Genomic DNA, 23,776 nt, shown 5'->3' on the forward strand with positions numbered 1-23,776 from the left:
GGGAAGAGCCTGCAACCATGAGCATTGCTGCATAAGCATGTCACATCACTCAGCATCCTAGTCTTTAGAAGTCCAGCTGACTCAGACCTTGTAAAGGCATGCTTCAGGCATATGGTGACTGAATATAGACCATGGGTAATTTATTTTTTGCTTTCCCCACTGTTGTGTCAATATTTATATTCATATTTTAATAACCGACAGTTTAAATCCTATGAAGACTTCACCAGTAACTAAATATCAAGGGTGAGTTAAAGAAAAGGCCACTGGGGAAAGAGAATGCATCTAGGAGAAACCTAAGGAAGAAGAGGATACTAAATCGATTTTAGGCCCACAGAGAATAAAATTGTCACAATAACGCCTGCAGAGAGGAAATGCTGTTTTATTGGACTTCATGTACAGTATAAAATTTACAATGGAAATTTCACACACACTAATCGGACTTCAAAAAAAGCCCCAAGCTAACAAAAATCCATTTTGTAAAAGTGGTAATGTTATTAACTTAACTCTATGACAACACTGGAAATGTATTCATAAACAAGGATACAATAGTACATATTCTTCAGATCACCTGACGATACCATTTAAGATCCATTGGGAACTGTGTCTTCTTCCATCTCCTCTTCAACTTCCTCTGTTGGTCCTACAAAATGGATACATCAGAATTATTTAATACCTGTTAAGACTTTACAGACACTAATCTCTTATACCCTATCTGAAAAGGGGGGTAATGATTTGAAGATTCTCACATTCACCTACAGTTATTGGTTCAATTATTTTACTGCACAGTTTTGAGTTATACCCATGGTAACATCTGACCTTGTCACTGCCTAGTCTGATATGCAGCTTGCTTTATTCCCACTGAGAAACTCCCCATAGTCTAGGTCTTCTACTGTCTAAAAAGGTCAGAATACCTGGTATCTTTAGGGTCAGCAAACTGACCCAGAAAATTAAGCTTTTGTCTTTGAGGTTGTCAAATTTTGCCCAAATGATTTTAGTCAAATTCAACTATACTGCACAAGTGTTACATTTTCACTTTGATTAAGATTCCTGCATCCTTTCACAGTGTCTAAAAGTTCATCTTTCCTGATTTATGCAGCATGAAATATCCACTCCCTTGTTCCATCCTTTTAACTTTTTGGAAATAGAATCAGACCGATTGATGACACCAATTCTTTAACCATCTCCAACAACATAACCCATCCACCTCAACCCACTGATTGAGATCATATCAAGTTCCAGGCAAAGTTTTAAAAAGTTATGTTTTTGATTCATGCTGTTTATATTACTCAATCACTCTGTAACAAACCAGAAGAGTAACAAAAGTATACAATTACCTGTTTTTCGTTCTCTGCCAGGTATCTGACCAGACTGCAGCAAACCCTTGAGTCTCTCCACTTCAGCCAGAGTTGTAGCATTTGCTATGGCATTCTAGAAGGGGAAGACCAACAAGCTGATCAATACTCATTCAACATGTTAACAAGCTGCTGCGATTAATATATAAAGAACATCTGCTTCAAGACAACTAAAATTTTACTGTAGAGAGAGTTACAGTATGTTGGCCTACTCTGTGGTCAAGTCTAAACTCAGAACAAGATGTCGCTAAGATCAAGAAAGCGACGCAAAGGAAGTCCAATAAAACCTCAGATTTCTGCAACAAGAAACCCAAAAGGTATAGTATGTAAGTGATCAGAACGCATTTTTCCTCTGTTACTTTGGAAAGTAAGAATGCCATTACCAGTAAGGGGGGCACCTAACATCACTAAATTTCTGATCCGGGGTAGTTTCCCTACTTCGTTTTTCCCTGTACATCATGTCCTAAAAATGTTACCTTAATTGCTTCAACATCTCCTGTGGAGGGCCCAGCTTTCTTTTTGTCAGTCGGCAAACCAGCACCTGGATTGAAACTTGAAAGAAAAATAAAAGGCATATCATTAACATCCCTATGAATGACATCTGCTTCTCTTACTTCCAAAGTTAAAACTTCGGAAGTATTGCATTCAATCAAGTGTAGTATCTTATCTTTGTTAACAAACTGATACAATGAAGAACTGCCTCCTTCAGAAACACCAGCAGGTCAGCTTCCCCACCTCCCACCCTTTTACTTGCTTCCCCACCTCCCACCCTTTTATCTGCTCATGAAGAGAAGCAGGCCTTCTACATTAAGAAGATTATGCATTGGATTTAAGCCATTAACTTGGATGTTGCTGAACAGTTGAGTTCTGCCACGTAGACTGTAATGAGAAGTCACCTTTTTTAAAAAAAAGTGGTTTTGAGCAATGGTATTCACCACCATCCAAGAGTAGGATGTTTGGAGCCAGCATATCTGGTGAGACACCACCAGAGATATTAAGACATCCTGTTAACAAGTGGCATTTCAATTTACTCTCCACTGCCACACAGGGAAACCCAGGTGGTGTTTCTGAAGGCAAATGCCAGTTTAAATTGGTTCTCTTTATCTTACGTTTTTGTTCTCTTGGCAATATCCTTTGCAAGCTGTGCACCCCGTTTGCCCTTGAACATTTTCTCTGCCTCCTGACGCTCCTACAGCGATACCACACACACACAAAGTTAATTTCAATAGGGACATCATGTGCATTTTGCATAGCTTCTTTCCTTGAAAAACCAATAGGCTGAAGACTTCTTGGATCAGTGAAGACCGGTGTCTCAACACTAGATTTAGAGGCATTTTGACAATAAGTTAAAAGGCTTAAACTCTGAGTATGGCAGTCTCAGACACTTCCCAGAGGAAATTCTTCCCCACCTTTTTGTCCTCAGATGGAGTGGAGGTTTATGTTAAGATTTCCTATTTCTTTCACTAAAGATCTGCTGCTGTACTCAGAACACTAAAAAGGACAAAGAAGATCCAAACTGTACTTAAACACTGGTGGTTTAAGCTACTGAATTAAGCTATTGAAACAGTGAACTGGTGAAGTAAAAGCTGCCCCAAAGTATGTATTTCATTAGACACCAGTATTGATGTAAATGTAGCTTACAAACACTGGTGGGTAAGGGGGGGAGGGCACAAATTGCACCACCATTAAATTTTCAAATAAAACAAAACAAGAACAAATGTCTAACTAAAAGATCCTAATTACAGAGAGGCTAGGAAAAATGCCACTTACTTTTAATTTCACTTTCTGGAAATCCAACACTCTGATTTGTGGGACTTTGTGGATTACATACAATCTGTAATGCTTCTTATTTGTTACAGGGTTCCTTAAAATACTATGAAGTAAAGAAAGATTTTAAAGAAATTCTGAATACAAGAGACTGCTTCTTTTAAAGAAGTTGCACGCTAAACTTTAAGGCTGCACACTAAATAAATGCAGTAACAACGCTGCTCTTCATCTCTATGAAAAAGAGTGAAAGTTTGTTCTTAGAGTCTAGTTTACCATCTTAGTGAATTTTACTATGGAAATGAAAACGAAAACACAAACAACTCTAATTGTTCATCATATTTCTACAACAAACAAAAATCTGAACATTTCCTCCCCCCACCCCCGATTCTGGCTCATGATCTCTTATTGATCTCCTGGCTTGATGCAATTCCCTCTGCTGAACAGCATGTGATTTAGATTTAAACTGAAGTATTTTGTAACAATAGATCTCAACGTAATTCTGAGAAGGTAAAATATACAATAGAGACAGTTGTATGCTTACACAGCACTTAATGTAAACAGTGGCTAATTCCTATTTACTTTGGCAGACTTGTTGGTAACTGAAGAATTTCACCCATTAAAAATTATGTATTTTTTGTAGCCTTTTGTTTATTGATTCATTATTTAACACACGTCTGGGTCCAATGGAAAAACCAGCCATTTCAAAACAAAGAACTAAGCCAGTGGCTAATAGTAAGCGTAAAATAATATGAAAGATTTTTTTTAAAAGCAAGTATAACTGTACATTAAAAAGATCTGTTTATACACATTAAGATTACGTACCTCAGGTAAGTCAGTGATTTAATTGTTGCCAAAGGATCCAGTTCACCCTGAATAATGGGACTACAATAAGTAATCTTAAAACAGACTATAACATGGTTCAAAAAAGAACTAGATAAGTTCATGGAGGATAGGTCCATCAATGGCTATTAGCCAGGATGGGCAGGGATGGTGTCCCATGCCTCTGTTTGCCAGAAGCTGGGAATGGGCCACAGGGGATGGATCACTTGATTATCTGTTCTGTTCATTCCCTCTGAAGCCCTTGGTATTAGCCACTGTCGGAAGACAGGATACTGGGCTGGACAGACCTTTGGTCTGACTCAGTATGGCCATTCTTATGTTCTAACTTAACAGGAGTCCAAAACTTGTAATGGACTATCATTAGCCCCTAGCGTATCCAAGCACTCATATAAATAGCAGGTAAGTAAAAATGGTTGGTAGTATGCGACTACTGTAAAGGATATCAGACTATAACAAAGGATAAAGATCATGTTCATTTCAAACTTTTTTTTAAAAAGTGAAAATGAAATGAAAGTAATTTATTACAATGATCTGAAAATATTTTTTCTAGAAATGTAAACAAAGTACTTAACAATATCTGAATTACTCAGTATATAAACCTTCATTCAAGAAAGAATTGCTCTTAAATATTCTGAATATCATTAGGATAAAATACCTTCAAAATAACAGGGGAAAAAGAAAAAAAGGAAGAAGAGGTAAAACAAATTTTAGTCTTAGGCCATTAGTACATTGAGATAAGGCTTAAGCAGATAAGGCCTTGGCTACACTATGAAGTGTTGTTGGCAAAAATCTGCCTTTTGCCAACAAAGCAAGGGAGGTTACACACTACAAAGCTACTTTTGGCAGCAAAAGTCTGTTTTGCTGACAAAATAAAACCACCTCGCCGAGAGGCATAAAGCTTTTTACGACAAAGTTAAAGCAATAAAGCGTCAGTGCAGACACTGCTGTTTGTTTTGTCCACACAACTGGCTTCCACCAATATCCCACAATGCCTGCCATGACTGTTTTGATCTTTGCTACCCTGCAGGCATGCTCTCCTCCCCTTTCAAAGCTCCAGGAAGTATCTGCCATCTGAGCTGTGCTGCTCTGTGTCATTAACTTGGAATGCTTCTGTTCTACACTAGTAACACAGTGGCAGGCAGACTGCTGCTGTGGGGAGTGGAAGGACTGACTGCCGTGCTGCTTTGACATTCCTCAGGTCACAGAGCTGCTCAGGATGCTGCTCCCTGCAGCTAAGGAGGCTGCGGGAGAACTTGGAGGGAATCACAAAACCATAGGCTGCTTCAGAGAGATTGCTGTGAGGAGCAGAGTCGAGGGCTGATGTGGGAGGGGGGTTCCCCCTCCCCCAGGATTGGCTGGTCAGCCTGCTGTCTCCCCGGCCCAAGGCACACCACTCTCCAGCCCCCTTCAGTTGAAACGCAGCTGACAATCTACTGGGATGCCCATGGAACAATGGGATTGAGAAACCTGCATCATGTGACGCTGTACCTGCCCCATGGCAGCTTTGCAAACCCTTCCCATAGCACCCTGCGGCCAGCTACCACAGTGCACTTGCTCTCTGTATGGATGCAAGAGCTGCTAGTGTTGATGCACTCTGCCGACACAAGGAGCATAGTGTGGACATGCAACAGCAGTTTTAATTAAAGTGGCATAACTTTCGGCAACAAAACTTTGTAGTGTAGGCAAGGCCTAACCATGCCATCAAGGACTTAAAATCTCAAGCCCCATACCAAGGACTAAAATCTGCCCTTATTTATGCCTGTGCAATAGTCTCAGACAAAATTTAGCCTTAAGAGGGTATATAATAATACTGTTAGCATTCACAAGCATGTAATGCAAACCTAGAAACTAGGAAAAAATATTGCATATGATTCCTAAACGGCTATAATACAACTATGAAAAAAAAAAGTTTTTACATTGAGTGTTTCAGGTTTTTTTAATTCACAAGACTTTGTTTCTTTGAGTCTGTTTAGATCTGGAGTTGTTTAATTTCAAAGCAATTAAGTGATCCTTGTGAAAGTTTCCTATTCTCCTTTCAGAGTAACAGCCGTGTTAGTCTGTATTCGCAAAAAGAAAAGGAGTACTTGTGGCACCTTAGAGACTAACCAATTTATTTGAGCATGAGCTTTCGTGAGCTACAGCTCACTTCATCCGATGAAGTGAGCTGTAGCTCACGAAAGCTCATGCTCAAATAAATTCATCCGATGAAGTGAGCTGTAGCTCACGAAAGCTCATGCTCAAATAAATTGGTTAGTCTCTAAGGTGCCACAAGTACTCCTTTTCTATTCTCCTTTAATATTCCATGCCCATTTTACATCGGAAGAGTGTAAAAGAGGCATAAGCCTAATCAAACTGGAAAATTAAAGAAAAGTCTGACCTTTTTGTAATAAAAATAGCACAATATCCAACTTCAAAAGGTACATTCTAATGAAGGCTACAGTCCCATAAACAATCCCGCACACACTCAACTTTTATGCATTTGAATAGTTCTATTCACATGTTACTGTGTTATACCTTTCCTAGAAAAGCCCTCTATCAGTAACATCTTATGCTTCACTGCATGTCAAAAATTATCCTCTTGAGAAAAGATAATCTGGGATTAATACATGAAAGGCAAATAAAACTGCTTTAAACAAAGCCATGTAACAACAACAACATATACAAATATGTGCATAATTCAAACTGGTTTGATCTATTTTTTTATTAGTAACTTACCAGCTCCACAATGCTATTATTGGTAAGAATGATCTCCTGGAGGTTGGGTAAGGCCTGTTCGAGTCCCTCACCGATCCGACTAAAATTAATATTTTAAAAAAAATTATCAAAATCTGATTTAGGTTGGTAATAAATTTTAATAATAAAAACATGCACACACATTTTAACCCTTCAATGCAATACATGTACAAGGGATCACCTGGTTTTGGAATCATTCATCCTGTTTCAAGTAAAACAGCTTGGTTCTTTATTTGCTACTGTAAACTACCTCTGATCACATCCATTTTGTGTCCCACTTACCAATGCCCCAAACTTTGTGAACATGATTTACATTTTTCACTGGTCTGAGCACAGGAATGGTAAACAAAAGCTACTGAGTATCTGTGGCTTTGAGCAAATCACAAACTCCATGCCTTAGTTTTCCTGACCATAAAAGGAGGAGAATACTTATTGATCTGACCCAGGAGTTATGAGCATCAGCACATGTAAAGCCCACTGAAAATGAAGCAGGCTACGATGCTGCTCCATATTGCAACATGCTGCGTTCCTCCATTAAAATAATCATTGGCCATTTGTAAATTGCACCACTCCAATGATACAAGGAAAAGCCAATACTGAAAACTGGCTGCACCCCAGGACTCCTTCCATGCACACCCCCAATCTATCCCACGCTGCAGCACCACAGCCCCATACCATATCCTGTTGTTATTCATGAGTAACGTTTTCAGCCTCTTCAGCAGAGGGAACCCGTCCAACTTGCGGATCTCATTGTCAGAGAAATCGATGGCATCAAACTGGTCCAAGGTGGCGCCCAGGTTCTCAATGACAGGGATTTTGTACCCTGGGGGGAAAGCATCAGACCCGGGTTAGATGGAGTTAGTATGGGGGGTGGGGGGGTGAAAGCAGCAGGTTCAACAAGGAAAGCAGGGTACCCAGGCAAGAAACCGCGAACAACATCACCCCCCCCAAAGTGCGCACAACTGGAGTGAGGCTCCCCTATTCCGTCCCCCAGCCCGAACCCCTCCCCCACAACCTTCCTCACCTCTTCCCCCCCCACCCGAACCCTCCCCCCCCACAACCTTCCTCACCTCTACCCCCCCCGGCCCGAACCCTCCATCCCCACAACCTTCCTCACCTCTACCCCCCCCCGGCCCGAACCCTCCATCCCCACAACCTTCCTCACCTCTTCCCCCCCCCCGGCCCGAACCCTTCCCCCCCACAACCTTCCTCACCTCTTCCCCCCCCCCGGCCCGAACCCTTCCCCCCCACAACCTTCCTCACCTCTTTCCCCCCCCCGGCCCGAACCCTCCCCCCCACAACCTTCCTCACCTCTTTCCCCCCCCCGGCCCGAACCCTCCCCCCCCACAACCTTCCTCACCTCTTCCCCCCCCCCGGCCCGAACCCTCCCCCCCCACAACCTTCCTCACCTCTTCCCCCCCTGGCCCGAACCCTCCCCCCCACAACCTTCCCCCCCCCCGGCCCGAACCCTCCCCCCCCCACAACCTTCCTCACCTCTTTCCCCCCCCCGGCCCGAACCCTCCCCCCCCACAACCTTCCCCCCCCCCGGCCCGAACCCTCCCCCCCCACAACCTTCCTCACCTCTTCCCCCCCCACGGCCCGAACCCTCCCCCCCCACAACCTTCCTCACCTCTTCCCCCCCCCCGGCCCGAACCCTCCCCCCCCACAACCTTCCTCACCTCTTCCCCCCCCCCGGCCCGAACCCTCCCCCCCACAACCTTCCTCACCTCTTCCCCCCCCCCGGGCCGAACCCTCCCCCCCCACAACCTTCCTCACCTCTTCCCCCCCCCCGGCCCGAACCCTCCCCCCCACAACCTTCCTCACCTCTTCCCCCCCCCCCGGCCCGAACCCTCCCCCCCCACAACCTTCCTCACCTCTTCCCCCCCCCCCGGCCCGAACCCTCCCCCCCCACAACCTTCCTCACCTCTTCCCCCCCCCCGGCCCGAACCCTCCCCCCCCACAACCTTCCTCACCTCTTCCCCCCCCCGGCCCGAACCCTCCCCCCCACAACCCTCCCCCCCACAACCTTCCTCACCTCTTTCCCCCCCCGGCCCGAACCCTCCCCCCCCACAACCTTCCTCACCTCTTTCCCCCCCCCGGCCCGAACCCTCCCCCCCCACAACCTTCCTCACCTCTTTCCCCCCCCCGGCCCGAACCCTCCCCCCCCACAACCTTCCTCACCTCTTTCCCCCCCCCGGCCCGAACCCTCCCCCCCCCACAACCTTCCTCACCTCTTCCCCCCCCCGGCCCGAACCCTCCCCCCCCACAACCTTCCTCACCTCTTCCCCCCCCCGGCCCGAACCCTCCCCCCCACAACCTTCCCCCCCCCGGCCCGAACCCTCCCCCCCACAACCTTCCTCACCTCTTCCCCCCCCCGGCCCGAACCCTCCCCCCCCACAACCTTCCCCCCCCCCGGCCCGAACCCTCCCCCCCCACAACCTTCCTCACCTCTTCCCCCCCCACGGCCCGAACCCTCCCCCCCCACAACCTTCCTCACCTCTTCCCCCCCCCCGGCCCGAACCCTCCCCCCCCACAACCTTCCTCACCTCTTCCCCCCCCCCCGGCCCGAACCCTCCCCCCCCACAACCTTCCTCACCTCTTCCCCCCCCCGGCCCGAACCCTCCCCCCCACAACCTTCCCCCCCCCGGCCCGAACCCTCCCCCCCACAACCTTCCTCACCTCTTTCCCCCCCCGGCCCGAACCCTCCCCCCCCACAACCTTCCTCACCTCTTTCCCCCCCCCGGCCCGAACCCTCCCCCCCCACAACCTTCCTCACCTCTTTCCCCCCCCCGGCCCGAACCCTCCCCCCCCACAACCTTCCTCACCTCTTTCCCCCCCCCGGCCCGAACCCTCCCCCCCCCACAACCTTCCTCACCTCTTCCCCCCCCCGGCCCGAACCCTCCCCCCCCACAACCTTCCTCACCTCTTCCCCCCCCGGCCCGAACCCTCCCCCCCACAACCTTCCCCCCCCCCCGGCCCGAACCCTCCCCCCCACAACCTTCCTCACCTCTTCCCCCCCCGGCCCGAACCCTCCCCCCCACAACCTTCCTCACCTCTTCCCCCCCCCCCGGGCCGAACCCTCCCCCCCCACAACCTTCCTCACCTCTTCCCCCCCCCCGGCCCGAACCCTCCCCCCCCACAACCTTCCTCACCTCTTCCCCCCCCGGCCCGAACCCTCCCCCCCACAACCTTTCCCCCCCCCGGCCCGAACCCTCCCCCCCCCACAACCTTCCTCACCTCTTCCCCCCCCGGCCCGAACCCTCCCCCCCCACAACCTTCCTCACCTCTTCCCCCCCCCCCGAACCCTCCCCCCCCACAACCTTCCCCCCCCCCCGGCCCGAACCCTCCCCCCCCACAACCTTCCTCACCTCTTCCCCCCCCTGGCCCGAACCCTCCTCCCCCACAACCTTCCTCACCTCTTCGCCCCCCCCCCCGGCCCGAACCCTCCCCCCCCACAACCTTCCTCACCTCTTCGCCCCCCCCCCCGGCCCGAACCCTCCCCCCCACAACCTTCCCCCCACCCCGGCCCGAACCCTCCCCCCCCACAACCTTCCTCACCTCTTCCCCCCCCCCAGCCCGAACCCTCCCCCCCCACAACCTTCCTCACCTCTTCCCCCCCCCCCGGCCCGAACCCTCCCCCCCCCACAACCTTCCTCACCTCTTCCCCCCCCCCCGGCCCGAACCCTCCCCCCCCCACAACCTTCCTCACCTCTTCCCCCCCCCCCCCGGCCCGAACCCTCCCCCCCCACAACCTTCCTCACCTCTTCCCCCCCCCCGGCCCGAACCCTCCCCCCCCACAACCTTCCTCACCTCTTCCCCCCCCCCCGGCCCGAACCCTCCCCCCCCACAACCTTCCTCACCTCTTCCCCCCCCCCCCGGCCCGAACCCTCCCCCCCCACAACCTTCCTCACCTCTTCCCCCCCCCCCCCCGGCCCGAACCCTCCCCCCCCACAACCTTCCTCACCTCTTCCCCCCCCCCCCGGCCCGAACCCTCCCCCCCCACAACCTTCCTCACCTCTTCCCCCCCCCCCCCGGCCCGAACCCTCCCCCCCCACAACCTTCCTCACCTCTTCCCCCCCCCCGGCCCGAACCCTCCCCCCCCACAACCTTCCTCACCTCTTCCCCCCCCCCGGCCCGAACCCTCCCCCCCCACAACCTTCCCCCCCCCGGCCCGAACCCTCCCCCCCCACAACCTTCCTCACCTCTTCCCCCCCCCCGGCCCGAACCCTCCCCCCCCCACAACCTTCCTCACCTCTTCCCCCCCCCGGCCCGAACCCTCCCCCCCCACAACCTTCCCCCCCCGCGGCCCGAACCCTCCCCACCTCAACCCCTCCCCCGGCCCGAGCCCCTACACACACACACACACACACGAACGAACACAGAGCCCCCGGTCGCCGAGCAAGGCCTCGCTTCGCCCCAGGCGCGCGGCTCCGAGGTCGGGGCCTGCCGGCCCCCGGCCGGGCCTCACCGCGCAGATCCAGCTCCCGGTCCCGCACGGCGTTCGTGTACTGAGCCGCCTGCTCGATCAGCTCCGCCGTCAGCTTCACCATCCTGCCGCGCGCCACCCACGCCGCTCCCGACTCCCGCGGGGCCTAGAGCGCCGCGCCGCGCCGCGCAGGACACTACCCCGGCGGGCCGAGCGCCGAGCCCCCGAGCCGGCAGGCCCGGGTCGAGCGCCGAGCCTTCGAGCGCCCGCTGCTGCACCCCGCCTCCCAACGCCCTAGCAACGGGGGCAGCTTCCCCCGCCCTTCACCAAGGAGTCACAAGCCCTGACTAGGCCCAGCTGCCCTTCTCCCCCATAGGGGCAGCTCCTCCTATAGGCCCTCTAGGGCCAACTCCCCATCCTCCCATAGGACAGGAGCAGCTCCCCCCATTCTCTTTTGGGGCCAGACCCCTCCTCCCCATGTAGACCCTATAGGGATAGGGGCTGCTCCTCCCCCTCCAGCCATAGGGACTGGGGCAGCACCTCCTTCCTCCATAGACCCCATAGGGACCGGGGCAATGGGGGCCATGTGGTGGGCAGGTGCGAGGTGCTGTAATTATTAACAATAGGGGTAAGGAGGGGTAAGCTCTTGACTATAATTTCAAGTCACACAATGCTGGAAACCCACTGAAACCATGTTGGGGTGTGTCCCATCGCTGGGGAAGGGTGAAAGCATTGCTTATGGTTAAATTGCAGAAGCGGGGCCAAGAAGGTCTGGGTTCTACTCCTGACTCTGTTGCAAGGCTTTGCTGTGTGCACTTGGCTAAGTTATGGGCAGCCGAATTTTCAACGGTGGCCCCTGGGACTGCGTGCCTTAGTTTTAGGTGTCCAACCCGAGAAAGCGTGGGCCCAATTAGCAGAGGGGTTGAGTGAAATACAAAAATTGAGACAGAAATTCAATGACTACTTTTGAAAAGTTTGGCCTTATCCTTCCCATGATTTAGTTTCTAAGCTGCAAGAAAGGAATGGGAGGAACATTCCTTTACACAGGGTTAATGTATTTTGGAAAACAGTGATGTAGAAAAGTACTTGAGCATCATGGTCGAGAACCAACTGACCCTGAACTAGCATTGAGATGTGGTGGTTAAACAAGCAAATGTGATCCCCGGATGTATAAGCAAGAAAACATACCATACAAATAGGGAGGTGTTATTACCACTGCTTGTGGCATACCTGTTCACCCTGGGAATAGCGTCCAGTTCTGATGTCTACATTTTAAAATGGAAGAAAACAAATTGGAAAGGGTTCTGAAAACAGCTACAAGAATGAGCCAAATTCTGGAAAATGTGCCTTATAGTGAGAACCCAAACGAGTTCAATCTATTTAGTTTAGCAAACTAAAACTTAGGAGGTTTTAGAGTGGGAGCCGTGTTAGTCTCTAAGGTGCCACAAGTACTCCTGTTCTTAAAACTTAGGAGGTTACTTGATTATGAGTTATAAGTACCTACATAGGGGAAAGCTTTCTGATAGTACACAGCTCTTCAGTCTAGCAGACAAAGGCTCAATGAGATTGAATGTTGGAAGCTGAATCTCAGCTAATTCAGGTTAGAAATAAGGCACACATTTTTGGGTAATTAACCACTGGAACAATTTACCTAGGGATATAGTCAGTTCTCTATCACATGCAGTCTTTAAATCAAGATTGGAAATCTGCCTAAAATGATTTTAACTTATAGGCTTGCTGCAGGAATCATTAGGTGAAAATCTCTGGCCATGTTTGGCAGCTCAGTTCACAATGGTGCCTTTTAGCCTTAAAAATGTGTGAATTTATGAGACTAGGTAATGCATCAATTTTCAAACTGTGTTGAGTTTCTTGTATGCAAAGTGCTTTCAAAATGCAAAAAAAAAGTATGTGGGAAGTCGTCTCCCCTCCCCCTCCCCTTTGACACATGGTCTTTCCTGGGATCAAATGAAGTCAAGAGGTCTCTGACTGGCACTGTAACAGTGAAAGCAGGAGATGACAGTTGGAAGCCTGGAGTTTTCCGTTGCAAAAATATTTTTATCTTGTCAAACTGACTTTCCACGGAGCCCCACATGGTGGTGCACTAGCATTAGACATCAGGTGAAGAGCGAAGCGTGTTGCTGAAGTGAGCTGTAGCTCACGAAAGCTCATGCTCAAATAAATTGGTTAGTCTCTAAGGTGCCACAAGTACTCCTTTTCTTTTTGCGAATACAGACTAACACGGCTGTTACTCTGAAACCAGACTAGGGTGGTGACCCAGGACTAGGATAGTTGAGATGTCTGCAGATGAGGATTAGGGTGCATTGGCAAAGCTGTGTGTATGAGACTATAGAGTGCTGGGCTGCATAACACCTTGTTCTACCCCACTTTTGAAAGTAAAGTAAAGAAGGGTGAGAGAACTTTCTATGTACAAATGCCTGGTGGCATCCTAGCTAGAAAGGTTGCTTTCCTTTGGACACAGCTGGATCTGAACAGATTCCACACCTGTCCTCACAGCGTGAACATACATGAACCATCAGTTCAGCAACTGCTCCCGCCACCTCCAATTACAAGTGCTAATGCTTGCTCTTTTTTAGTTCAAACGCAGCACCAGAAGTTGCTGTTGAACATCAGTCCCCATAAACACCTTCCTGCTCTGGTATTTGCTAAGGTTACCTTGGCCTTTCTACCACCAGCTGCTTTTGCAGGCCTTGAGAGCTAAGCTGGAAACATGCTGCCGGCAGCACTGGGACATTCTCCCTTTGTGTCCATGCTGCAATGCACTTCTTAACGGTCACCCCTTTTCTTCCACTTTCATGCAGGGAACTAACCAGCATTTGCTTTTTAAAATGAAAATTGACCCGTGATTAGCTCGTTGGCTGTTCGCCTAGTTTCAAGGTTCTGGAAACATTTAACTAAGTTGTAAATGGGGCCACACAGCTTTGGTGCAGCAAGACTTGATGGGGCAGGTTCTCTACTGGGCACAGCAGGGACGTGGGTCCAGTCTGGGAGCTGGATCAGCCCCCTCATTTGCTGCCTGGCCCTGGCCCTGTGCTCAGCGTAGAGTCTGGGGGCTACTCTAACAAACTGGTGGCTCCCAAGGAACAATCTGCCAAATGGGAATTGCACAGAGCATCACACTCTAGCCACTGTCCTTCTCTAGCCCCTCCTTGTTATACCCCATGCGCTAGGGGATGCAAGGGGGGAGCCAGCAGAGGGGGCTCTGCCAGCTCTGTGCCTGCTGAGTGTTTGTGATCATTCTCTACTTCCTTTCTGCCGCTTGGGGAGCACAAAGAGAGTGGACAGGTACAGAAAATTTGCCCCTTTATTCTTATAGCTAATAAACATCAACACACATCTGAGGGTGCAGAAGTGATCAGGTGGAACAGGCCAGTTTCAGTTACTGTGCCATCATACAAGTAGGCACTTTTCATTGAGAGTGCCACATGAGGTAATGCCATCAGTCAGTTCACCCTGATTAGAGGGTACCGCTGTGCCTCCGCTTAGACTGGAAGGTGTTTGTGGCAGAGGAGCTCAGTTCCACAGACTCAGTTCTCACAGATTTCAACGGGAGTCAAACTGACAGCACAACTGTCAGATCTGATCGAGAGTCAGTTCACTTTTGACCAGATAGCAAACATGAAAAATCAGGGGAGCGGGGGAAGAAATAGATGCCTATAGGAGACAAAGCCCCTACTATTGGGATGTCTGGTCACCCTAGTTCACTTGTATGTACATAAAATGGTGAGATGGCCAAATATCTGGAATCCACAGTTCCTATGGCCTCGTAAAAGTAATACAACCACCACGTGGACTTCCTGAGTAAAAATGGGTAGAAAGAAATTGATTTCTAGATGCACCGAACTCTAGTGCAGTAACTGTAAGAGGTAAGGACTTCTTAGCCAATGGCTGGATTTGTGTAACCCAAAAGATCTTATAACTCTTCAGGCACCCAAGGCAAGTAGTTTAATGGCACACTGTATTGTGTGTTATTGCTGCCCCGGTTCCTTTGATTTGGGCAACATCACACCAGGAGTGAAATTTAGGCTGTGGACAGAATTTCTCTGCAATACATTGTTACTGATTTGTAAGAGTCATTCTCACACTGTGGGGTGTGGACCACTGTTGGGAAGCAGGCGGCAGTCAGGTGGTACCTGGGTTGCATTATAAAAGACCTTAATCAGCACAACATATCACAACATACAGTAATTCAGTAAGGAGAGGCACATAAGTTATCTGACTTGTTTCGAGTCAGATAAGTTAGGAGTGAGAGGGATACTCACAAGCAGGAAGAGAATTAATACCACAAGAATAACTGCTCAATGCAATCATGTAATGATATAGACAGTGCTGTCCTGAAGTCAAGTTGGGGCAATAACTAAGCACTCCTTGCTAAAGAGATTGTGTTCAAGTACCTTAGGGGTCAGGTCCTTCCTTTGAAGAAGGTGAATACAACTTATCCATATTTTCCTTTCATGGGATAGTTGTATGCATTAGCTAGAACCATACATTGCTATTTTAAGAACTGCTATTGACCATAGACCCATGGAAAGGTGGCACAGTGAGTGCTTTTGAGTTGTAGCTGTGGTTTTAAACTTTCACAACTGCTGCTTTGTACAGTCAAAACATTTGTACGGAAGAATGTTTTAATGTACAGGTGGCTGTGAATACAATCTTACCACCAACAGGCAAAGGATGGGTTAGGGCTGCTTTAAAGATGTCCAGAAATGAGCTGTTATAGATGTGTCACTAGTGGCAAGAGACCAGAAAGAAATGTGCTTTAAGAAATTTCCTAAATACTCATTTCTCTTGAGGACAGAGCCACTCTGATTCTTTGAGCATACCAGTGGCTGAGAGGCCTTAATAGCTCTGAGTAAACTATTGCAATCACTTGGATAAATAAGCTGAAATTTATGACTTTACAAGCATGATTCCTGTGGGAGGGAAAAAGAGCCATACACCCTGCCCCCCATGCCAAAGTTTTTCCTCATTTACATCCCATATAACTTGCCTGATGCTGGTTGTGTTGTACAAGTCTGAGAGCAATGTGTGGCCTCTGTGTTTAGACGAAAATGGAGTGGAATTTGTCAAGGCCGGTCCTGTTTAACTGGAAGGGAGATAGCTTTTAAGATGCTCGGAGTTCTGGGGATGGTGGGCTACCCTAAAGCGTGCTGCTCCTCTTAAAATAGACATCCTAAGTTATGTCAAGGACACCTGGAACATAGGGATAAGCCATGAAGGGATGCAGGGGTAGATCACTGCAGCTGCCCTGTTCTGTACATTCTCACTGAAGCGCTGGTGCTGGCCTATGCCAGAGAGGATACCGGGCTAGATGGACCATCAGTCTGACCCAGTATGGCTGCTCTTATGTTCTCAAGCATCTTTTTAGCATTTTGATACATCTAAATTAATAAACAAGCAATGTTATGATTGGAGCTAACAGAAGCCAGAGAATTTAAAATTAAAGCTGATACTTTACCCTTCAGTCACGTGACATCTCTTCCCATTGTCTATTGTGTGACACAACAATAAGATTTTGTAATGCAGAAGCCATACTCATTTCATGTGGCCGCTATTGGTCAAAACAAGTATACTATACAGCAAAAGGAACTAGAAGTAGACAGTGAATTATTCAGTAAATGTGAATACATTTATACACAAAGTGGAATCTTTTTGAGGGGGGTATCTTCCTATTTGTGAGAGCAAATTTAATTTGTGTCTTCAGTTTATAAAGCACAGCTCTAAGCACCCAACCATCCGTTGCCCCGGACTCCTGGCCACTAATTAAAAATGACAAAACAAACATAATAAACAAAGGACTGTCCATAAATTTAGCCCCCCAGACAACCCCCTCCTCAGCCGTAGAGAAGAGTAGAAAAAGACGGGCCTTGCAGTAGGCCCAAAAGGTTAACAGATCTGGATGGCCCACAGTGGGGTGGATTCCAAAGCCCAGGTCCCCTCACAGAGAACACTCCACTCAGCTTCATCATGTTTATAGATTCATAGGGTGAAATCCTTGCTTCATTGAAGTCAATGGGAAAACTCCATTGATTTTTAAGGCCAGAAGGGCCCCTTGTGATCGTCTTGTCTGACCTTCTGAATAAACACAGGCCATTGAATTTCACCAAGGGAAAATAAACTGAGGGAGATCCAGTTCGAACACCTCTGCTAATCTCACCTGCGGCAGTAAGTCCTGGGGAGAGAAGTAATCGCACAAGTAATTGACCTTTTTAGGCCCTGCTAGGTTAAAACCATCTCCTTGAATTCCACCTGGAAGCACCGACACAATTTTCACGCACAGTTGAACTGCAGGCCCAACCCTGAGTACTTGTACCCTTTCCTACCTGACAAAGGTGCAAATACTCAAGCTTTGCACCTGCAAATAAAGAAGCCGGGCCTTCGCCAGGTCAAAAACTGGATTTATACCACCATAGTAAAGCCGTACTGAGCCCGGGAGTCCATTTGAACTGTCCTACCAACACAACGATATACATCCCAGCCTCTGGAGTTAGATTGTTACAACAGGGCATGCTGGTTTAGTACTCTGGCTGCAGTGAGAGGATAATGCCTTTACTTTCATTTACTTCAAAGCCTGCAGCCACATCGCCTTGTGCTGCAATCCCAACAGAGCTCACCAAGTAAGCAGGGCTGTCTGGGTTAGTGCCTGGCTGGGGAACTAAAGAACAGCCCGGTGCTGCAGGAAGTAGTGGTGGGCATTTGTTTCTCTCGAAATCAGTATTTAAACAATGCCCCAGCCTAGTTTTAGAGGGCACCACACTGCTGGAGAATACATCTTTCAGCATAAAAGCAAGGTCCTGAGCACCTGTGCTCATTAAAAATTTCCTAGAACTTGGGTAACTTTGTTCTGCCTACTTAAATTCTCCCGATGTGATAAGATGTTCTTCAGTTTCTGCCCTGACAGTCCTGTCCTTTTGCTATGTGTTGCTAGCTGCCATGCTATGTGTGGTTTGTATGCAGGTTTGCAAAGCAGTTTGGGAGCCTTCAGGATGAAAGGTGCTATGCGCAAATCATCTTTAGTAAGTACCTTGGATTTTTGCGTGATCTGAGCTTCCTCTGAAGGTACAAGCCATTGGTACTAGTTAATGAGAATGGGTGTGCCCCCTCTGCAGAAGAAATGCATCTCCAGCAGTAAGTACAGAATTCCTCCCCAGCAAAAAATCTCGACAACTGACTTTTGACCCTGATCCGTCCAGCTTCTATGTCCAACAAAAGACTTCACAGAATCGTACTACACTTGATCTAACTCTGGCCTCAATGACCAAATAAATCTATTGACTTTGGCATCTTGGAAAGAGTACAGACTCACTCATCAGTGGATGTAAACAATTTATTAATTTAATGGTCAGTTCACAGAAGTTTCGCCTTTACGTGGTTGTTGATCCATTCAGTTTTATGAACAATGACATTTGGCCATCCCCTGTTCACCTGGCTGAGGTTTTATTGGACAGGCCCAGACAGGGTGAAAATAATTTGAATTAAAAAAAATTGATTCTTCCTGCTTCATAAAGAACTGATAAAATTTTTACTGTGAATTTCACTGGCAGAAGTTTTAACCTGTTAAAACTATTAACAATGAAAATCAGACCATGCAACATAAGAAACATCATCTACATATGTCTTAGGAAAAGAACATCTTTGTAAGAAGTCTGGCAACAGAGGTCCCAGAGAAGAGGAAACACATGAATAAGACACAAAGGATCCCCCACTTCCCATAAAAATAACAATAATTAATAATCTATGGAGAAAGACAGTATAAGTTATGACAAAAAAATCTCAGGACAACATAGCCAAATAAACTTTAAAACAATTATACAAACAACCACATGACATTCTGTTTGGAGACAGAGTGAAGAGATTCTGATTTGTTTTAGAGAACTGAGCTGTATAGGGAAGGTGTTTGCTGACCCGATCATCGGCACAGGCCTGGGAAAAATGAGTGGGTGCTCTGCACCCATTGGCAGCCAAGCTCCCCGCCCCCGTCCCACTCCACCCCATCCCACCTCCTCTGCCTCTGAGTGCTCCGTGTCTCCACTTATCTCCCAGTGCTTCCCATCCAGCCTCCGCCAAAAGGCCTTTTGGCCACTCTGAGAGGGGGAGGGAAGGAGGCGGAGAAGATGCGGGGCCAGGGTGGGGATTTGGGGAAGGAGTTGGAATAGGGTCAGGGAGGGGGTGGAGTTGGGGCAGGGATTGGAATGGGGGCGGGGCGGGGCAGGGCCTCCTGGAAGGGGTGGGGTCGGGGCAGGACCGGGGGCAGAGGGGGGTCGAGCACCCACCGACGGGAGCAGAAGTCAGCATCTATGGGCATCGGGATTTCTTAGAGAGAGGTGTTAAGCCCATTGCATTGTTGTCATAGAGAAGAGGCTTTGATGCAAAGTGCTGGAGGGTGAAAATATAGGAAAACCATCTCATTTAGTTAGGAGAGGAAGAACCTAACCTGTTTCAATGATCAGAATGGAGTTCATCAACAATTTAATCACTATTTCAGAAGAGAAATGGATTGAGTAAATAAGACTCCTGAGCCATGGGGATGGACCCTTATGTCTGGCTAGCCTCCCACTGAATCAATGGGGTTCTGTGTGGGGACATGAGTCTGCTTGCATGCAACAGCCGGCAGGTTGAGGGCCCCAATGGGCTAAATTCAGACATGGCATTAGCCGGTGCACTAGATTGTCCCTCTTACACCACCAACTCTGAATATGGTCCTCACGTCTCCAGTTATTGTCAAATTTATGGCCAGACAGAAACAGTTAACAACAGAAACCAACGAGTAACCTGAATACTTTCCTTTAGAACTTTTATCCAGCAGATTATTCCACTCAGATTACACCATTCATCATTTTACATATGTAAAGAACAGGGAAACACTGCACTACTTTTATTTTTGTAACATGGATTTTTATCAGCCATGAGCTAGCATAAAAGAACAGGAAAAGTGTTTCACCATTTAAAGTAGCTGCTTCTTCTCAGAGACACAGAAATCCTGGGTGCTTCCGAGTCCCGATCTCCTGCCATGCCCTTGGAATGGTTGAATCGGAAGGATTTTGACTAAGAAACAAGGTGAGGTGTCTTGATCACACATCAGTCCCCATTCATGAGAAGCATTTGAGAGTACTAATATTGCCATTTGTTTTGTATCTTTGGGGCCTTAATTACCGAGAATAAGAATCCTACCTAGATTTAATGCTATTCATTATGTTGCTATAGAAACAAATTGACAGAGATAGTAAAGCTATCAAACTGATGTTAGGCAGCACCATGTAAACTCTCCCAAAGTTGAAAATAAACTTTTGTCCTAAAGGTTCGGCAAATTGGACTTGCAGGGTGGTGGAATTCCTGGATGCAGATACTGAACTTTATCCAGCCATGAGACATGTCTGACAGCATAACTGTACAAATAGCTTCATTTCACAGAGCTTCTTTGATTTCACAATCTCACAGAGACTCTTGAAAGCTGAGGGGCCACGTTCAGGACTAGGAGAATCTGAGAAAACAAATTAACATTTTAAATAAACAACCTCTCACAGGTAACAGGCAATGCAATTTGTTCCAGTGTTTGAGGAGAGAGCACTTTTGGGGGAGGTATCACCACCTGTTTGTAATAGAGAATGGAGACACTTTGTGATGAGTGGGCGATTTAGTTCAAGGATAAAATATAATGAAATGCAAACACGTGTGTCTATTTGAGCAATAAGCAAACATTTATCAGCCTTGCTGGGTAACCTGTGTTTCTATTGCAATCATTGTGGAGATACCACGATGGGAGAAATCATAGTGCTGTTTCAGGTCTGGAATTCTGTAACTTGATTTAATTTGAGTAGGTCAATTGTACGTTCCATAAATATGAAATCCCAGCATCCAACATTCTCCCTGTTTCTGTTGTGAAGAGAGAATGAAGAATCAGGATCATTTTGTTGACTACAGCTAGGGGATTCTTGGGAATGTAGATAATTGGGAACGGTGCAGCTGAAGGATTTTTCCTTATGTCCCTATACATTTCTCTCATCTATTCTCTGGTTTGATTCCAAGACCAGTTCCACTTGAATTCTAGGAAGCTTTTTATTATTATTATCTGACAGCATTCTAGGCACCTTGCAGACCTATAGAAAGAGGAGGGTCCAGATCCTCTAAGATATTGAGATGCCTAACTTCCAGTGAAATCAATTGAGTCTAAGGATTTGGGCCCAGGTCCCTGTACAAAGAGTACTCAATCTATAGGCTCAATCGTCAGCTGCACCAGGGTGCATGGAGACCCGGGGGAGGGAAATGTATCTCTAAGCTGCCTTTCAGCCTTCCTGCATCCTGGGGCCAGCGTAAGTTAGAGCATCCCTGTGGTTGCACTAACTAATGCTAGCTGGAATAGTCCCCATGGGCTGTTCAATGGCTCTGAATAACCAGAGTACAGCATGCACTGGCCATGCCCTGACAGGACACATTTACAGAGATGGGGGAGGAGGTAGGTGATGGAGAGCTGATTCTAATAACTTTATACCATTAGGGGAACCCCCAATGATAGGGGAATCCCCAGCTGCCCCTTTCAGGCAGCTTTAAGACACATCTGTGCAACTGGGGTATCAGCCTGGGGTCTATATTACATGTTTACACTCTCGTTACGTACCATCCATGCAGGTTACATTTGTGATGCAGGAGCTGATGCGCAGATTGAAACCTTCCTTACACTTAACGCAGTTATCCCTGGAGCCTTCACAGGCTGAGCAGTTATCATCACACCTGACAAAGAGACAAGTGCACAAATAATGTCTCTTGGCACCACAACTATTTGTGTAGAGACCCGACAGACCATAGAGCAAATTCAGCCTCAGGGCACTGAAGAGATTGGATTTGAACCCACTTACATCTAGACTGAACCAGCCCCTTTCTCTCTGGAAAACTTGAGCCACGAGGGGCGGAACTTCTTACTGGACTGGAGATAGGACACAGGAGTCCAAATTTCACATTTGTTTCTGGTCCCGAGTGATTAATAAGTTGCCATACTCTGATGGCCTAGGGGAACTGGGGTTGTGGGGTCCCAGCTATTTCCCTCCTCCTCCACCTTCTTAACAAAAAGATTAAAACAAAGCTAATTTTAATATTCACAGACAAAAAACATTATGCTGGAGAACACACATCAGGAATTTAAGGGTTAAAAACCTCACAGGAATGTTGTAATTACCCCAAGCCCAGGACATTCAGATGTAAAACTTAAAAGAAACCCAGCCATGTTAAAGTACAGAAATGCAGTTAAGGGTTGTAACCAAGCTTAACTCTGCCCTGTAGAGATGCCATGATCAGTAACGCTTGTTTCGGGGACACTAGTCACATCCCCAGGGTTTCTAAATTAACGAGATGTACTCTCCAGTTTCACATCGTTTTTTGTCTGGGAATAGATAAGTGCAACATCTCTTCACTGAATCACTCTTTTACTCTGTTTTTTGAGGAAGAAAGGCAGCGTGGATCAACTACAGAGATTCAAGTGCTAAAGCGGAAGGTGATGATACAGAAAAAAAAAGAAGCAAGGTCAGACATTTCTCCTGTCTAAAGGAGACACGATTTACATGTGCCCATGAAACCTCCCAAAAGGATGAAACCTGCCGACTGGGTTTGATACTACCTGGAGAAATTAGAACATTTGGTTCTACTATTAAATAGTAACATTTATTCCTTACATATAATTAGGTGAAAATCAATGAGAGTTTCCACTTAAGTCAAGAAGCTACTGTTTGAGAATGGACTAGAATCTGGTTTCTTACAGCACCTCTCCTGCACGAGCCATCTCAGGGCTTTGCAAAGGAATGTGTTAAACACTGCTAGAGAACGGACTGTGAAGGCAAATGGAGCAGTTAGTTTATGCTCACTATACCTTCCAGCGCCAGCCCTTTTTTTCCTGAATACCAGGGTTACCCTTTTCAAAGGGCACTGGAGAAGTACTAATTTTCACCCCAGCCCTAAGGGTTTAACATCTGCCTTGAAGGAGAGCGCAGCAACTCATGGCAGGGTCAGTGGTGCCTATGAGCCCCAGACTTGGTGTGGGTTTAGAACCCAGGGCCTCCTGGTCCTGAGGCAAGACCTACTATGATCATTTGTCATGTGTATTAGTGTAGCCCCTGGGAGCCCTAGTCATTGGCCAGGACCCCATTGGTGCCAGGCTCTGAACAAATGGAACAGACAGTCCCCAAGGAGTTTACTATCTAAGAATGCTCCATGCTGACACTTTTCACTAATCACCCATGTGAAAAATCAGCTCCAGTGAAGAATTTCCAAAAGCTCCGGGCTTCTTTGAACATTTTAGTCGGTCTAGTGAACAGCATCAAGTAGCCAGTTGTTTTCAGGGTTTTTATCTTCGTTCCCTGTGACACACGCTATCAGCAGCCCCACTCTGATTGCTGATGTATCCAATCAGCTATTAAGAATGGCTCCCTGTGCATTTCATGACGCTAACTTCAAAGGGAAAGGGCTCAAGAGGACACTGTACCTTGTGCAGACTTTATAAGGTAGACCTGGCACCGCCTCAGGGTAAAACCCCTGGCTGCAAGCAGGGACACATCGCCACTCGTGCAGGTGGAAATCTTTGGCACATTGTATGCATGCCTCTTTGCCTGGCCCTAGGGAGAACAAGGGAGACGTGAAATATTATTGTCTGCTA

The 23,776-nt window shown here is 47.6% G+C and overlaps 2 protein-coding genes across 2 annotated transcripts in view; both read right to left on the bottom strand.

The window, feature by feature from the left end:
* Positions 1 to 363: 363 nt before the first annotated feature.
* Positions 364 to 11,335, bottom strand: SNRPA1 (small nuclear ribonucleoprotein polypeptide A'). Its single transcript, XM_084642479.1, has 9 exons — positions 11,161 to 11,335; positions 7,368 to 7,515; positions 6,675 to 6,753; positions 3,942 to 3,988; positions 3,123 to 3,225; positions 2,462 to 2,541; positions 1,829 to 1,904; positions 1,335 to 1,428; positions 364 to 640 (listed from the first exon to the last, which is right to left on the bottom strand). The coding sequence occupies exons 1-9, from the start codon at positions 11,240 to 11,242 to the stop codon at positions 582 to 584; spliced, it is 768 nt and encodes a 255-aa protein (XP_084498605.1). The 5' UTR covers positions 11,243 to 11,335; the 3' UTR covers positions 364 to 581.
* Positions 11,336 to 19,374: 8,039 nt separating this feature from the next.
* Positions 19,375 to 23,776, bottom strand: part of PCSK6 (proprotein convertase subtilisin/kexin type 6) — a 117,686-nt gene continuing 113,284 nt past the window's right edge. The window contains exons 19-21 of the mRNA XM_084640758.1: positions 23,606 to 23,735; positions 21,752 to 21,864; positions 19,375 to 20,617 (exon numbers count right to left, since the gene is read on the bottom strand). Coding sequence (XP_084496884.1) covers positions 20,490 to 20,617; positions 21,752 to 21,864; positions 23,606 to 23,735 — 371 coding nt within the window. The 3' untranslated portion in view covers positions 19,375 to 20,489. The remainder of the gene's footprint in view (positions 20,618 to 21,751; positions 21,865 to 23,605; positions 23,736 to 23,776) is intronic.

The sequence above is a fragment of the Lepidochelys olivacea genome (genome assembly GCF_965140295.1).
Source record: "Lepidochelys olivacea isolate rLepOli2 genome assembly, chromosome: 10".
Classification (NCBI taxonomy): Eukaryota; Metazoa; Chordata; order Testudines; family Cheloniidae; genus Lepidochelys; species Lepidochelys olivacea.